Source organism: Delphinus delphis, chromosome 14, assembly GCF_949987515.2.
Source record: "Delphinus delphis chromosome 14, mDelDel1.2, whole genome shotgun sequence".
NCBI classification, from domain to species: Eukaryota; Metazoa; Chordata; class Mammalia; order Artiodactyla; family Delphinidae; genus Delphinus; species Delphinus delphis.
This window is the reverse complement of record NC_082696.1, coordinates 24,860,001-24,876,609: the sequence shown is the minus strand read 5'-3', so window position 1 is coordinate 24,876,609 and position 16,609 is coordinate 24,860,001. Positions and strand designations below refer to the sequence as shown.

Here is a 16,609-nt window from a genome sequence, read left to right as displayed (position 1 = left end):
ATTGACTCACTTCCTCACAGTAACTTCCTGTGGGTTGCTTGATGCTTCTCAGCAAAACATATTCTTTTTCAGTCATCCTCCATCAAAATAATGAGCTTGCTGTACTTGGCCATTCCTGGTGGGGGTGGAGATGGGGGGGGCTCGGTGGGGCTCCCCGAAGCTCCTCCCTAGCACATCACTTGATGCTCCATTGAGTACTGACATGAGATAACCCATACTAGAGTACAGTGAAACCTACTAAACACTGTGACCTGGGTCCACCAACAGAAGATACTAGATGGAGGTTAGGGACACAATATTTTGCCTGCTGATAAACATGCCTACTGTTGACCATGGTAGCAACCCCTGTGGAAATGAAGAGCTACTTAATTCCAGCTTTTCATACTTAGCAATTTTCCTCCAATCAAAATTAGAAAAATCCCTATTTCCTACTTAGTGAATGCTTTTCTTTCCCCTGCTTCCTACTTAAGACACCTTGCACCTTACTGATTCTTGTGCTTTTTTCTAACCCAACGTGTTACCCTTAAAGATGAAACCAAACCAAATGAAAATGCATTTTCCCCAGATTGCCTAAATACATCAACACGAAATACCAACCTTCTGACAAAAGTTTAAAAACAGAGCTTTAACCTGATTCATGTCATCAAGTTGGGAAAGTGCAGTGTTCATTTTTCCTGCATTGATTGGATACTTGTCCAATGGATAAGCTCAAACCATTTCACCAGGAACCTTGAGGCCCACCCACATGACTGGTCTGAGAGACAGAGGGACTATTCACACCAGGAGGAAAATATACAGAGAACTTCAATAAGCCATTCAAAAGGTCTGAGGTAGGGAAGAACCTTGACTATCAGCTTATGAGCGTAAAGATGGTGAACTGTGTAACAAAACACGTACGTAAAACTTCTAAAACTGCTCCTTCTCTTTTTAAACCCAGGCTCTATGAACATACCTGTGATCTCAGTCTTTTCCTCTTCAACGATGCACTGCTTGTTTCTAGTGGGGGCACGTCTCATACTCCGTTTGAAAGGACTTCAAAATCAACCTACCAGTTCATTGCATCAGTGGCCCTTCACAGACTACTCATAGAAGATATTCCAGATTCCAAATGTATGTACTCTTTTCCTCCCAAGAGTTAAATACCTTTAGAAAGCTACATTATATAAAACATATTAACTATTAAAATAGAGAAGCAGGACAAGAACTAGAATTTGACAGCTTGCAAATAATTTCCCAAATACTTCTAGGGTCTCATTAATGTAAACTTTCATCTACCTCTAAAATAGCAAAAGAAAGGAATGCTGGCATTGTCAGACACACACCCTAGACATTAAGAAAACAGCTTTCAAAAATCACAAAGGGGGCTTCCCTGGTGGCGCAGTGGTTGAGAATCTGCCTGCCGATGCAGGGGACACGGGTTCGAGCCCCGGTCCGGGAAGATCCCACATGCCGTGGAGCAACTAGGCCCGTGAGCCACAACTACTGAGCCTGCGCGTCTGGAGCCCACGCTCCGCAACAAGAGAGGCCGCGAGAGTGACAGGCCTGCGCACCGTGATGAAGAGTGGTCCCCGCTTGCCACAACTAGAGAAAGCCCTCGCACAGAAACAAAGACCCAACACAGCAAAAATAAATAAATTAATAAAACTCCTACCCCCAACATCTTAAAAAAAAAAAAAATCACAAAGGGAAACACAACCCTACATCATTGTGAAGGATTCTTTGAAGTAGTCTGACAGGAGAGCTGGAGTCCTTAACCATTACTCTATTTTGCTTGAGGATGTTACAATTTTAGGTTTTTATCTATTATTTTTCCATTCTACTAGGACTAAGTGATTTTTGCAGATCTGACTGTACCTCTTCCTCCGTAAGTTCGTATTTAAGAGTTCTTCTATAAAGGATCGATTTGTAAAGGGTATTTAATAACAAACATTTCATTCATAATAATCTCAACAGAAATATCATTTGTTACAAAAAGAAATCCTACTTAAACCTACTGTACCTATTTTTAGTTTTTATCTTACATTCTACTTCCCAATCTTAAAAGGATCCGTATCTCTTTCCTATATTTCTGTTAGGCCAGGCAATCTGAATGTAACACCTCTCATTCCAATATTCTTCACTGCATGTGAAGGTAGAACTTAAGGTTAAAGCCAGAACCAAGATCTTAGAGAAGGAATTTATCTAAAAAGGTCTGCTTCCCATTAGCTTCAGCTCCATTTAAAATCTGAGGATGAGAAAAAATGAACATTAAATGTGGGAATAAACATTTCACCTAGAAGACAAACTCAGCTAAGAAGGGTTAGTTACCCATAACATGTATGACATGTCTCCTTTCACCTCCTCTTAATCAGTTATGCTGTATGTCAGAACATCATAATGTTAGCTAAAAGTGGGCATTCAGCTAAGTCACTGGCTTAATTCTGTCCTGGCCTCATACCAAGGCAGCCTAGGTCTAGCTCTCAGCATTTCTTATCTACAGTTAACTCTTAGTAAAGACCTTTACTGGTCCCAGTACCTTCTGGAATTAAAGAACATTGCATCGTCTATCACTTAGTCTTTAAAAATAATTGCTAATTATAATTAAACAATTATAAAGACAAGACTATTTTAGACTATATTTGAATAATTCAGTAATTTAGGAAGTTATTTTCTAAACTGGATTTGTATTTGTTTGAATCTCTTTTTAATTTTCAAAAAATTCTTCAAGATGACTTGAATTTTAAAACATTTTCTCCTTTTGATTTTTACCTGCAAAGACTAATTAGTGTACCTCAAATGTTTTTTTTTTATAGATATCAAGAATGCATTTATTCTTCAAGGTCCAAAACATGAATGGATTTGTGCTACAGAAGTTGAGGATGATAAATTCCTGTGGTTGTCAGTACTCCAAAATGTCATCGAAAGTAGTATGGAAAAGTGAGACTGGACTTAAAACACTGGGAGTTCCAACCTGCCCTGGCAAAGACAGACAGCATGTTATTTTCTGTTCCAGAAGATCCAGTAAGGAGCAGAATGATTATTTGTCATGGATGATGGGAGGATGAACTAGGATGACCCATAAAGCTCTTCCTAACTTTTAAACTTCATCATCTATGCTCAATTATGTGAAATGCACAGTACGAAAAATTTGAGTACGATATTTTGAACCACTTCTTTTGGTAGTTATTTTTCATGAACAGTATTATTTAGAGTAATCTGACTGACAGAACCTAAGACTGAATAAGGATATTGGGTATTTAAAGTTTTGTTTTCTGATCTAATGAAAAATAAAGTCATAATGAAAAGTGTTTCTTAAATGATCAGAGAAATGTCTTTATCTGTTGGTGATTTACCAATTATCTTTAACATTTTCATGAAATAGTTATGGATTTAAAAAATATGTATAAGAAATATAACTGGGGGCTTCCCTGGTGGCACAGTGGTTGAGTGTCCGCCTGCTGATGCAGGGGACACGGGTTTGTGCCCCGGTCCGGGAAGATCCCACATGCCGCGGAGCAGCTGGGCCCATGAGCCATGGCCGCTGAGCCAGCGCGTCCGGAGCCTGTGCTCCGCAGCGGGAGAGGCCACAGCAGTGAGAGGCCCGCATACCGAAAAAAAAAAAAAAAAAAAAAAGAAATATAACTGGTACTTTATTTAAAAACTTGTCAAATATATCCTTAATATGAATGTACTCCTCCAGAGAGCATTAAAAATATACCACTATACAGTACTAAAAATTTTTCTGTAACTTTTAAGTGGTCTTTTGTTGCAAAATTAAATTCTTAGACCTTCCAAATAAAAAGATTAAAAAATTTGTTACACTGTTAAATTAGAAGGCTGTTTGGCAGGGGGTGTGGGGAGGTACCTTTTAAAAAACAAAACTTGCCTGTAATGGAATTTTGCTGAGTAAAAAAATGAAGAAATTAAGACAACTGTTTTAAAACAGAGAAAAATAAAAATAGGTATTGAGTAGTTTTCTGGGCGTTTAAAGCCTTCATTTAATTATTTAATAAACTGAAGCTATAACCTGTTAGCCACTTTGAAACTTTAGCTGATATATGCAGTAGTAAAAATATTTTTACTTAATAATGGTAGATAAAGTTGTATTAATATAGGAAGCTTTTGGTTGTCAGTCTCCTTTTTGCTTCAAATTCTCCTTTAAGGAAATGAAATTTACTAGTACAGTCTAGGATTGTGAACTAGGCTATTTTAAACATTTTCTTCTTTCAACAAAATACAGAATTTTTAATTCTTAAAAATTCAAATTCTTGTTAAAAAATGTACAAAAGTTAAAATACTGTTTTTATTAGTGTAAAAATCACACTTTTGATTCTTTTATGATATATCCATGCAGCTTAACATCTATGATGCCACACACAGAAGAAAACGTTAAAGGAATATCTGCTGTTAGTCAGCAATAAATGCAAACTTACAAATGTGATCAAAATGAAAATATCATCTAATACAAAACAAATCCTGAGACGCTACATTATCCTGAATAGGACAAACTTCAGAAACCCTTTGTTAACAGGAAAAACCTCTCTCTATGGCAAAAGAATGAGTAACAAGATAGCTCAAGATAAACCAGAAATCTTAAGGAATTTCCATTTATTCTGTGAATAATTAAGGTCCTCAGAAATTTTAAAACATTTTACTTGAAAAAACTTGTAGAGGCTGATGAGCATAAGCTTCTAATTGAGAGTTAAGTACATAAATCGTGCAAAAAGTGGTGATGTTTGCAAGTGGACAGTACTTACGTTGTTTGTGGTGTCAACACTTTCCCTTTGCTTCTAGGGGACAATTTAAAAAGGCCTGTCTTCACAGTTAATTTGTAAGTTTACATGACTGCTGTGGAATTAAAATCTCACACACAAGCAAGTTTAGGTCACAGGTGAAACTGATCAAATTTTCATAAGGAAAACAAAATCTGCCCCCCAAGTTGATGTGGAAAAGTCTGAAAGTACCATGTGACTCTTGAAGACTGTTAATTATGGCAGAGCTTATGGTTAACGAATGCCTTATACCATATAGTTCTTTCAAATCAAAAATTAAATAGGAAATGCATTTTAAAGATTTTTGGATTCTTTACGTTAAGTACTAAACCTAAAGACAAACTGACAGTTTATTTAATTTTGTCTCCTTTTGTAAATATTTCTGAGTCTGTGCTCGAGGTGTAAATGAGAAGCCCGTTCTGTAAATCCAAGCAGTGAGCGGTTCTGGCCACATAAGTATAATGGACCAATGTTATGGATGTACTCCTAACGCTACAGAGCAACAAGGGTGGGCTGTGCCAACAAACACAACATACCCTCCACGAAGTCATCCTGACCCTTTTATTGTTGCAATTAAAAAATAAAAGGTACTTAAATACAGTGGTGAACACATAGGGCGAAACAGAATCATAAAATTTAATGTTGAATTAAGCAGTGAGCTGAACGTTTGGGTCTCCAAATTGGCTTTGAACCCAAAACCGCTTAAAAATGGGTATGTTCACAGTTAACGGCAATTGGCTTATAGGTGAGAGAATGGTCGAAGCTGTTCCAGTTGAACTTCCAGGGAAATTCTCTCCTCAAGAACATCCTGAAAAAGATGCAAAGCCAAGTTACGTTTCAACATGTATAAAAATGAAGGCACATCTAACAACAGCTCTGTATTCAGTAAAACAATTTAAATTTGTTAAGAAGAGGAAGGACAACTTCATATTTTAAAAGGATACTTTACTTTAGAAATGTAGTTTCTTTATATGTATGTAATGTTAAAATGTGATCTTAATTAAATCTTCATTTCTTAAGTCAGGGTAATAAAATGTTTTTTGTTTCATTATCAGAAAAGCCAGTATTTGCAAATGATAGTTACTGATGCATGAATTTTGCATAACCCCTACCCCCTGTAGTTAACCGTAGATGAATCAGTTAACACAGATTCTTTCCCCTGGTGATTACATCTGGTCATAACAACTCCTGAACCACCTTTTGAGTTTCAGTTTCACAATGAATAAATGTATTTTGTAATCAGAATTTCTAATTACTGTTGATTTTGAGCAGACTTTTCAGATAGCCCACAACTTCTAATTCATCCATTTTCCTTTTTCCTTTTTCTCTATCATACTAATAGTATAGTGTTTTAACCAGGATGACCTCTTCCTATTTGGTACCATACTTCCTATTTTCTGTCCTCAGAGATAATGAGAAAAGTGATTTTTAAAATAGCTCCTATATACATGTTGCTATGATTTTCCTTAGTTCTTCAGAAAAACATGCATTAATAAAACTTTCATCTTCGAGGTATGGTATTAGCAAGCTTGTCATGCTAATACCTTCCTTTACAATGGACCAAATTCATAATCATAGAACAGCTATGAATATCTTCTTTGATCAGAGAGTTATACAAGAATATTATTCCTTTAACATACATTTATCAAATGCCTAACATGTGCGAGGTTTTGGGGACAGAGACAAGATAGTTACAAATCTATCTAGGACAGTCTCAGTTTATCTCTGATGTCCTGGCCTATTAACACATCTCTCTCTTTTCTCTCAAAAGTACCTTGGTTTGGGGACTTCCCTGGTGGTCCAGTGGTTAAGACTCCGTCTTGCAGTGCAGGGGACACTGGTTCGATCCCTGGTTGGGAAACTAAGATCCCACATGCTGCGGGGCAATTAAGCCCGTGTGCCGCAACTAGAGAGCCCACGTGCCACAACTACAGAGCCCATGCGTTCTGGAGCTCACATGCTACAACTAGAGAAGTCTGTGCACCACAAAAAAGCGAAGTACCCGCACGCTGCTACAAAAGATTCCGTGTGCTGCAACTAAGACCGACGCAGCCAGAAAAAAAAAAACAAAATGTACCTTGGTTTGAACATTATATGGTCACCCTAAACAGAAATGATTATGGTTTACCCTCAACAAGTTCAGTTTTACTAGGACAGAGAGACAAATGTGCCATAGATATGGACAATGTGATAAAGGCTAGATAAGGAATATGAAAAGAATGTTATGGGACTCAATAACTCTGTATTCATTTTACATTTCAATGGACTCTTTCCTCATCTTTGTGGTTTACAACCTTGCTACTCAAAGTGGAGCCAACAGTCCAGCAGCATCTTCATCACCTGGAAGCTTATTAGAAATCGTAGAATTCTCAGGTCCCACTCCATACCTGATATAAATCAAAATTTTCATTTTAACATGACCCCTAATTAAGCGTATATACATTAAGGTTTGAGAACCACTGGTTTATAAGACATGAATGCTTAATAATGTTGATGAGTCATAAATGATTCTGGCTGTTAGCTTTTTTTGTAGGGATTCAAAGAAATCATGGTTAGTAGTAAGTAAGAAAAACAAACTCATTCCTCTCAAGTACAGATGACAGGAGTACACACTGGCACTAAGCACCATTTCTATTTAAGGCTTGTCTTTTCTACTTTAGAGATGATCTAAATTGCCCCCATCCCTCATCTTTAGACCTGTTTAAGTCATTTTAATAGAATCTGAGTTGTCTTTGATAAAAGGGTAAATTAACAATACTCAAATCATTTTAGAATTAGAGTGTAGAGAGCCACACATGTGATAGTGGAGGTATCCGAGGTCACAACATTTCTGCTCTTGGGTCTCATTATGAAAGTTAAACATTTTAGGAATATGATGCCTTATGTACATGTAGGATAAGGCAATCATACCAGAATTGAGTACAGGAAATTCTTTTTACTATTAAAGGACTCAAAGGCATATAAAACACTTCAGATCTACACTTCTCTTGCTACGTGTAAAGTTTCATACTAGCGTAAGAATTGCTGGATCTCCTCCAAGTTCCAGTTCAACACTAAGAGGCTCTGAGTCCATGGAACTTCCCAAATAAAGATTCAGAAACTACATTACCTTTAATTGTTGCTGCAATTCACTATTCAATCTGGCCAAAACTGTGTTGGTTTCCTTATTGCGTCTAATTGACGCCTGAATAGCTTTCTTATCTTTTCCAACAGACCTGAGAAGATAAAAAAAATTACCTTCATTTTTTATCTTTAAATTCTCTCCATTCTTCCCTGATCTCTAAACCCAGAACGCAGAGGAAGCATCTTTGCCTTGTTAGCATAGCTCAACCTCACTTGCTCAGTTTTAATGCTCCACCAAAAGTATCTAAGCTTCAGAGACTTAATTATTGTAGTTGTTGTTTTAATGATTATTCTGTACAATCACCTGAGTTTAAGTCAGTCTAGAGCAAGCATCAGCAAACTTTTTCTGTAAATGGTCAGACAGTTAAGTATTTTAAGCTTTGCAGGCCATACCATTTGTGCTGAATGTTCTTCTTTTTTTTATATCTTTTCTTTTTCTCCTCTTTTTTACAAAAATGTAAAAGCCCATTCTTAGCTCACGGGCCTTACAAAAACAGGCCATGGGCTGACTTTGGCCCATGAGCCCTTGTCTGCCAATTCCTGGTCTAGAACTACCATAGTTAAAACATCAGTGTTACTGTGCACTGTAATTTTTTTTAAAGGTTAAGGTTTTTAAAAAAATTTTTTATTATATTTTATTTTTGGCTGTGTTGGGTCTTCGTTGCTGTGCCTGGGCTTTCTCTGCTTGCAGTGAGCGGGGGCTACACTTCATTGTGGTGCATGGGCTTCTCAGTGCAGTGGCTTCCCCTATTGCGGACCACGGGCTCTACGTACGCAGGCTTCAGTAGTTGTGGCTCGTGGGCTCTAGAGCAAAGGCTCAGTAGTTGTGGCGCACGGGGTTAGTTGCTCCGCGGCATGTGGGATCTTCCCAGACCAGGGATTGAACTCGCGTCCCCCGCGTTGGCAGGCGCATTCTTAACCACTGCGCCAGCACAGAAGTCCCTGTGCACTATAATTTTTAAAGTCTGCTCCAGGATTTGCAATAGAGTGTAAAAGTGGAATTGGAATTGAACTTAATAATAGAAGGGAAAAAAGTGGGAAGAATATTCTACCCGCTCAAAAATGAGAACTCTCAAAGAGGAGCAGTGAAAGCCTATGCTCACCTACAGGACTAGTCTGACTATAATTCCTTTCAGTTTGATATTTTTAATTGCTGTGCTTTTTGTTTCTAGTAGTTACATGTGTTTAGGAATGGCTTTGATTACCTAGGAATAGAAGGTTGTGATGCAAGAACAGCAGCTAGGACACCTGTCTTTTGTGTATGTTCATCAACTTCTGGCCTTAATTCATCTTCTGATTTTAATCTCCTTCGAACAGGTTTAGGTGGTGGAGCAAGAGGTGTTGTGCCTTTGCTCTAGGAGACAAGAATTCCATTCATAATGATTATGCTTATATCATCATAATGATAATTATGAATTCCATTCATAATTTCTTGAAGACATTCACGGTTAGTTAGCACTTTGCCAACATCATATGGTTTTGTTAAGCCATTCATTCTCCAAAAATTAAGAGTCACCTGTCCTACTTTGAAACAATTTATATATTTGTGGCAACAACTGACTTAAATTGCAATGGGAAAGAACGTTCCTAGTGACACTACAATTGTAAATGTACTTACTAGACAAATTTTTTTATAGGGTGACATAATAAGCTCCTTGAGGTCCAAATTCTGTGACTCAAAGCTATCATATTCAGTTTTAACATAAATATGATACACTCGATATATACCTGTTCAATAACTATAAAAGGGAGTCTCCAGAAATATGCATCCATTATCTCCATAGGCTTTCCTACTCAAAAATCCTAAGATATATTATCTTAATGAATAAAACAATTTATAAAGAAGTGGAAAACTAGGCAATTCTCTAAAAATCCATCACTAAGATGCACAATAATTATAATTTTTGAAAATGAGTGGACATTTTATTGGTAACTGTGAATGTGTCCTCAGCAGAATCAAATATGGTATTCTGATATTTACCATAACCTGATTTGACCTGTTAATAAATAAAAACAAGAGTCAAATGCCATCTCTTTGGTTAAGTGCTATTTTTAATTTATTGCCATTAACTGACAAAAATAAAATTCACTATTAAGAAAATCACAGAACTACTAAATGTAGTAAAAATTAAAGTGTCCAGAAAGTAGAATTTAAGCACTTTCAGAAACACTCACTGTTTTCATGACTACTGGGAATGTCTTAATGATGACAAAAAAAAGTTTACCAAAATTTTTTTCTCAAGGGGAAGTGTCCTGATATCTGTAATTTACTTTGAAATGCAAGCAACAGATAAGAAGGATTGATATAGTTAGAGAGAAGGATGGAGATATAAAGCAAGTATATTAACACAAGGAAAAACATATATTTTCTATTTCTTTAATTTTGTATTTATATGAAATGAAGAACATTCACTAAACATATTGTGACAGTCATTTCATGACGTAAGTAAGTCACATCTTTATGCTGTACTCCTTAAACTTATACAGTGTTGTGTGTCAATTACATCTCAATAAAACTGAAAGAAAAAGTATAGTAAATACTAATGGTATAATCAAGGTGTGGGTTTACTAATGTACAATGTAAAATTCTTTCAACCTTTCTGTATGTTTAAAACTTTTCATAATAAATTTTTGGGAAAAAAAATCATTCCTAAGACAGTTAAATAAAAACAGCACAGAGTATAACATTAACCTTAAAGGGTTGATAATTTTTCCCTATTATACTCATAACTGCAATAAGAGAAACTGAATATGACAAATAAGGAAGTTCTACTTTATATGTTTGAAAGACTGTAATAACCACATAAGATTTGAGAACCTGTGGCATGCATTAATACAAATGATAGGCTATCATCTCTATCTCTAGGTGGACTGTGTTCTGAGATGGACTAGGCATATTACAGTTAAAGGCAATGGAATGAGTTAGATCATCTCGAACTTTATTTCTAAGATTTTCAAATTATCTCATATAACTTTTCATATGCAAAAAATGATGAATATTTAAAAAGACTTCTGTATACCACATTGGCGGGAGCGCTAGCAGCTGTCTTTTCTTCAATTTTACTATCTGTTTTGGCAACTCGAAGAGAACTTGCAGGATCAGAAGCTTTTTCAACCTAGAGATGAATATATTATTATCACAAATTATATATAAGTAATATACATATATGAATAAATATACATGTAACAAATCAGAGAGTTAAATGTTTATAAAATATTCATTCTAACAATAAGAAACGTGAGATGAAGATGAGGGGGAATTTGAGAATACCTTATAAAATGATCATTCTCTACTACTAAAGGGCAGAGAGGGGAGGTAATAAATCTCTGAGGGGGTGGGGGGCAGCTGAGGGTGCAGCACTGTCTGGGAAGTTCTTTGGTTGGGGGAGGGGAAGCGTCCATTCCAGGCGAGTCAGTACCAGTACCCTGTACACACCTGCACTCCCCTTAGGCCCACCCTGCCTTCCTGGAGGTGCAGCCCATTTCCCTAGTAGCCCCAGGCCAGGCAGAAAGTTGCAGGATTGAAGAAGTGGCTAGTAGAAAACTTTCCATGGATCAGACCTATAAGAACACTTTGTCTAAATTACACCAGTCAAACAATCAGATTTTTGGATGTGTTAACAGAAGATCAGTATAAACTGAAACAATCAGAATGGACTTCAGAATTCCCCTGTTCCCTCCAACTCCACATTTACACTTAGCGAAGACAGGGATCCCTAGAGAAGTTCTTGCTGCTAGAACGAAAGAGTCTCCCAGAACACTGTCTGCAAAGATTAAATTTCGACATCCTGTAGTCTGTTAAGTCTAACTAATGTGACTTCCTCTCATACAATCTCCACCAAATCACACAATCAAATGCTTAGCAGTAAGATGCAACCCCCCATAAAGTGACTTAGTCTCATACAAACTGAGTGTAGCTATGGTAACCATAGCCTCTTATTATACAGAAATGTTCACCAAATCACACGAGATGTTTAGCATTAAGGTACAACTCCCAGAACAGTGTTTTAGCCAAGACCAGATGGTTGTGTTTGTGTCTTTTCATGTGACAGCTACCCCTCACCCAGATTTTGATTCTTATTAAGCATTTTATGCAACCAGCAGGTATCTGAGGCCAATAAGAAATTGAGAAGCACTGACCTAGGGAATATAAATCCTCTAAAAGAAGCAGCAGCAGATATTTTACTCGCTGATGTCCCTTCTATTATTTGCTCTTTTAGGGGTTCCTCTGAGCATGATATGAGAAGATTCCCAGCAGAAAATTAGATAAGCCCTTGAAAACTGACCGGCAAGACCTCTGGATGTTTCTCGGTTTCATCATCTTGTTCTTCATTTACATTTGATGCAGCAAATACTTCAAATTGGCTGAAATCTGCAAAATTTGGTTGTTCTGGTATCTGCTGAGGTGAGGTACTAGTGTGAGTTATTAGGCCATCGGCATCCACCGGGCGATGCACGACGGGACCAGCAGCCTATATGAGGGTTTAGGATATAGAGGAACAGACATTTTATTGGTGTTATCAGTGTCAGAGAGTAGCCTTCTTTTTCTCTGAAAATTTATTTATAAGGATGCTCTTTTTACTAGCTGAAAATTCAGGGAGGTGAGGTACAGTAACATTTAGCTCTAAAAAACCTTAAGTGAAATGCTAAGACACTAAAAAAATTAAGATGACAAACCTCCAATTAAAAAAGATACTTCTACAAAATTCTTATTGCAAAGAAAGGGCATCACAGGAGAGGGGAAGTTCTGGCCCTAATCTCTGATTCTCCCCATGCATCTATTTTTTTCTTAATTGGGCTACTGCATAATTGTTCATTCTTTAAAAAAGCTATTTTTTTTAAATGTTTCATTTGTTTCTAAAAAAATTTTTTTTTTTTTGCGGTACGCGGGCCTCTCACTTTTGTGGCCTCTCCCGTTGCGGAGCACAGGCTCCGGACGCGCAGGCTCAGCGGCCATGGCTCACGGGCCCAGCCGCTCCACGGCATGTGGGATCTTCCCAGACCGGGGCACGAACCCGCTTCCCCTGCATCGGCAGGAGGACTCTCAACCACTGCGCCACCAGGGAAGCCCAAAGATTGTTATTTTTAAAGTGTGAAAACCCGTGCTCTAGCTACTCTCTGACACTCCAGTGCACGTTTCTTCAATTTGTCCTCCACTCCTTTGCCAGATCAAATCTTCTAAAGTCTTCAATCGAAAAATAAATTTATTGAGTATCTACTTTTGGCCAAGCACTATGGATAGATATAATAGTGAATAAACAAGTAAGGCCCATCCCCTAATAAAGCCTAGTGCAGGACAAGAGATAAATAAACAAGGGTTTAAAATACCGTTTGAGGAGTTTTATGACAAGGGAAGTAAGTACAGGATGCTACAGGAATAAATCTGAAGTCTCTTTAAAAAGTCCCTTTAAAAATTCTCTACATCCTATAAGAAAAATTCCACCTTCTTAGTATGATATAGGAGATGCTCTGCCCCTTTCCCACCTCTTTAATTTCCTTTCCCATGACTCTAGTTGTACTGAACTCAATGGTTTTTCCTTGAAGAATATGCCAGGCTTACCTTACACCTCTCTATGCCATTCCTTCTGGTTGTAATGCCCTCTCCCCAAGAAATACCATTTTATCTTTCAAGTCTCTGCTTAAGTCTAACTTACTTCATTTTACTTAGACCTTTTCAATGTGATTCCTGACTTTACCAGCTAGAAAAGCTGTGCCAAAGTATTTTATAAATATGTCTACTGCAGCACTTTTATTATAATTGTTTACAGTTCTGTCTTTCGCACTAGACTGGTTCTTGAGTGAAGAGACCAACTCACTGGGTTTCACAGCTTAACACAGTAAAAGCATTTTTGTTGGCACTTTAGATAAAATAAATACTGGAATATTCAAATTTCAGTGTATTTGATGATTAGGAAACCATATTTTTTACTGCAAATAAGCAACTTCATTATAAGAATCTAACTCAGAAAAATCAACCGAACTCATTCATGTAAAAGGTAGCCAGTCAGTCACATGAAACTAAGCTATATTCCAGAATCTATCTTGGAACATAACAGTTTTATGCAGATGCAAACAACTTCGACCTGGCAGGGGGGTTGCAGAAGTCATCTAACACTTCCTTCACTGACACAGTAACAAATCCAGGGAGATGCAGGGAGGTTACTCTGAGTCACTGTTAGATCCAGGACATAACATGGACACCTCATATCTCCCAGTCCATTGCTCTTTCCTCTAAACCCTCCTTTGTCAAGACATTATCATTTGGTTCACTTCTGAGCTTCTTTCAAAAAATAAATCATTATTGGAATCCTTATCTTCTAAAATAAGACCTAGCTTCCCTGAATTATTACTATTTTTTTAATAAATGTATTTATTTATTTTTGGCTGCGTTGTGTCTTTGTTGCTACGCTCGGGCTTTCTCTAGTTGCAGTGAGCAGGGGCTACTCTTCATTGTGGTGCGCGGGCTCCTCATTGCGGTGGCTTCTCGTGTTGTGGAGCACAGGCTCTAGGCGCACGGGCTTCAGTAGTTGTGGCGCACGGGCTTCAGTAGTTGTGGCGCACGGGCTTAGTTGCTCCGCGGCATGTGGGATCTTCCTGGACCGGGGCTTGAACCTGTGTCCCCTGCATTGGCAGGTGGATTCTTAACCACTGCGTCACCAGGGAAGTCCCCTTCCCTGAATTATTAATAAATGCACATTAAGAATGACAATTATGTAATTCCTGATCTTCAGAATAATTCTAGAATAGAATCAAAGACCTAACAGACAAGTTGACTAAGGGGACTATAATAACTGATGCTTAGTAGTGAATACCTAGGAGAATTACCTGTGAGGGCTGTGGTCTTGGAGGCACTGCAGGAGGTTGGGCAACAACTCCAGCCTGTTGCTGTCCTGTATGAACACACAAGTCTTCTTTTTGTAAATATATAATTACTTTGCTAATAGAACAGACAGGCTGAATGAATGCGATCAAATGATAAAAGATTTCCAATACCAACATATGGTACTGGAAGCCACATATAACTTGTAAAGCTGTCTAGATGTGGTCAGGCCTCATGGCCTCTTCTCAGACCTCATCTCTCTTGCTCTGCTGCATGAGGCACTCTTGTCTTGCTCCTCCCTATTTCCATAACACTATACATTCTTGGTTTTCTTCCCATATTTCTGATTGCTCTTTAGCTATCAAATATGAAGACTTCCAAATTTTCTCTCATTTAACACTTCAGTCTATTAATTCTACGTAAATGATTCTCAAATAATGCATCACTCTTCCCTAATCCACAAGTCCAATTGGCCTGTTGATTATTTCTGTTTTTTCTCATCATTCCAAACGCATAATATCAAAAACAGAACATCATCACCCTCCGTCCTAACTTTTCTATTTCCACCAGCGTGATAACAATACGACCGGTCATATAAAAACTGAAACCTTTGAGTAAGTTATGACTCTTCTTTCTCTTTTGTCATGTAATTTAAGACCTATTAGCTTTACCTCCTTGATATCTCCACATCATTCTTTTAAAATCTCTTGTGGCATCTCTCAGGTTCCCATCGTTATCATTTGAACTCAATTTAGGTAGTCATTAAGAAAAAAAAATTCCCTCTCATTTGATACTTTTTCAATTCAAAGTTTTTCTTTATATAAGTATCAAAAAATAAGAGAAAATATTGTGTATCTTTAGCTTAATATATTTAATGTATTTAATATATATTATGGTTCTCTAACCCCTACCTGTGGTGACTGAAAAGGTCCGATTCATATCTAAAGACGACGATCTAGAATGAGAGGGCTGAGGCCTTGGAGGGGGAGGTGGTGGTGCAGTGTTATCAGGCGACATTCCTGAATGAGACCTGCAAAATTCGCCCCGTTACAATTGGTCATGCTACTGACATTGGAGCTTTTCTTTTTTCTTCTTAAGCATTCAAACTCAGCTAAGCAGCAAAGGATCTTACTGGTGAGACATTTTCTCCAGAGGACAGACGAGTATTACAACAAACAAACAGTGCTGTTTATGATGCGCACTCACAAGTAGTTATTTAATATAGCAAAGAATCTTCTTTATAAAGTATAATTATACATTCAACAAAATTTCAAAAAATTTAGAAAGAAAGTTAGCTATTAACATGAATTCAAGGTAGACTTCTAACCTAGTGTAATGTTTTTCCATTCATTTAAAGATAATATTAGTCTGAAAAGCTATTTTCAAAAAAGAGAAACTCTACTTTCAGATACGGTTAGCTTTCAACTTATTTCAAGTTTGGTAAGCTGAGGTAGAATGTAGCTCCACTGTGTGAGATGCCCGTTCTGTGTTACCACAGGCCCTCTCATTTTAGACGTGATTATTTATCCTCATGCTCAACCCTCTCTCGAGATTCACTTACTGGCCACCAAAGTCGTCTATGTATTCAGAAAAGAGTCTCATGGACTTTAGCAATCTGATCCTCACTAATAGGAATAAAAAGTAGACTAAAATCCAAACTGGCTGAGAACTCTAAGATATATGAAAAGGCAGCCTTTTGACTGTGTGAGCTCTTCAGAGATTCTGTATTACCACTCTCTCCATATATCCTCCGGGAGTGTGGCAAAAGGCTCTTACAATGCGTGAAAAGCGGGGGAGAAAGATGCTTCTGTCCTGTGCACAGTTCTGAGTGGACGGTGAAGCCCTTGTAGACAGAGCCCTTGCTACCCTCACCCTACCCCACACCTTTTTTTGTTTGTGCCTGAGACGTTATGTA

The 16,609-nt window shown here is 37.6% G+C and overlaps 2 protein-coding genes across 11 annotated transcripts in view; one reads left to right on the top strand and one right to left on the bottom strand.

The window, feature by feature from the left end:
* The window catches only part of ECT2L (epithelial cell transforming 2 like), a 72,696-nt gene extending 69,776 nt beyond the window's left edge, over positions 1-2,920 (top strand). Inside the window, 2 exon segments of the mRNA XM_060030419.1 lie at positions 938-1,110; positions 2,793-2,920. Coding sequence (XP_059886402.1) covers positions 938-1,110; positions 2,793-2,920 — 301 coding nt within the window.
* Positions 2,921-5,297: 2,377 nt separating this feature from the next.
* The window catches only part of REPS1 (RALBP1 associated Eps domain containing 1), a 72,922-nt gene continuing 61,610 nt past the window's right edge, over positions 5,298-16,609 (bottom strand). For 4 of the 10 annotated variants that reach the window (XM_060029878.1, XM_060029879.1, XM_060029884.1 and 1 more), the window contains 7 exons: positions 15,606-15,724; positions 14,700-14,782; positions 12,161-12,346; positions 10,895-10,990; positions 9,080-9,228; positions 7,861-7,966; positions 5,298-5,559 (listed from right to left, as the gene is read on the bottom strand). In XM_060029878.1, the coding sequence (XP_059885861.1) occupies positions 5,491-5,559; positions 7,861-7,966; positions 9,080-9,228; positions 10,895-10,990; positions 12,161-12,346; positions 14,700-14,782; positions 15,606-15,724 (808 nt within the window). In that variant the 3' untranslated portion in view covers positions 5,298-5,490. The remainder of the gene's footprint in view (positions 5,560-7,860; positions 7,967-9,079; positions 9,229-10,894; positions 10,991-12,160; positions 12,347-14,699; positions 14,783-15,605; positions 15,725-16,609) is intronic. The other 6 variants (XM_060029880.1, XM_060029881.1, XM_060029886.1 and 3 more) reach the window with 3 other exon arrangements.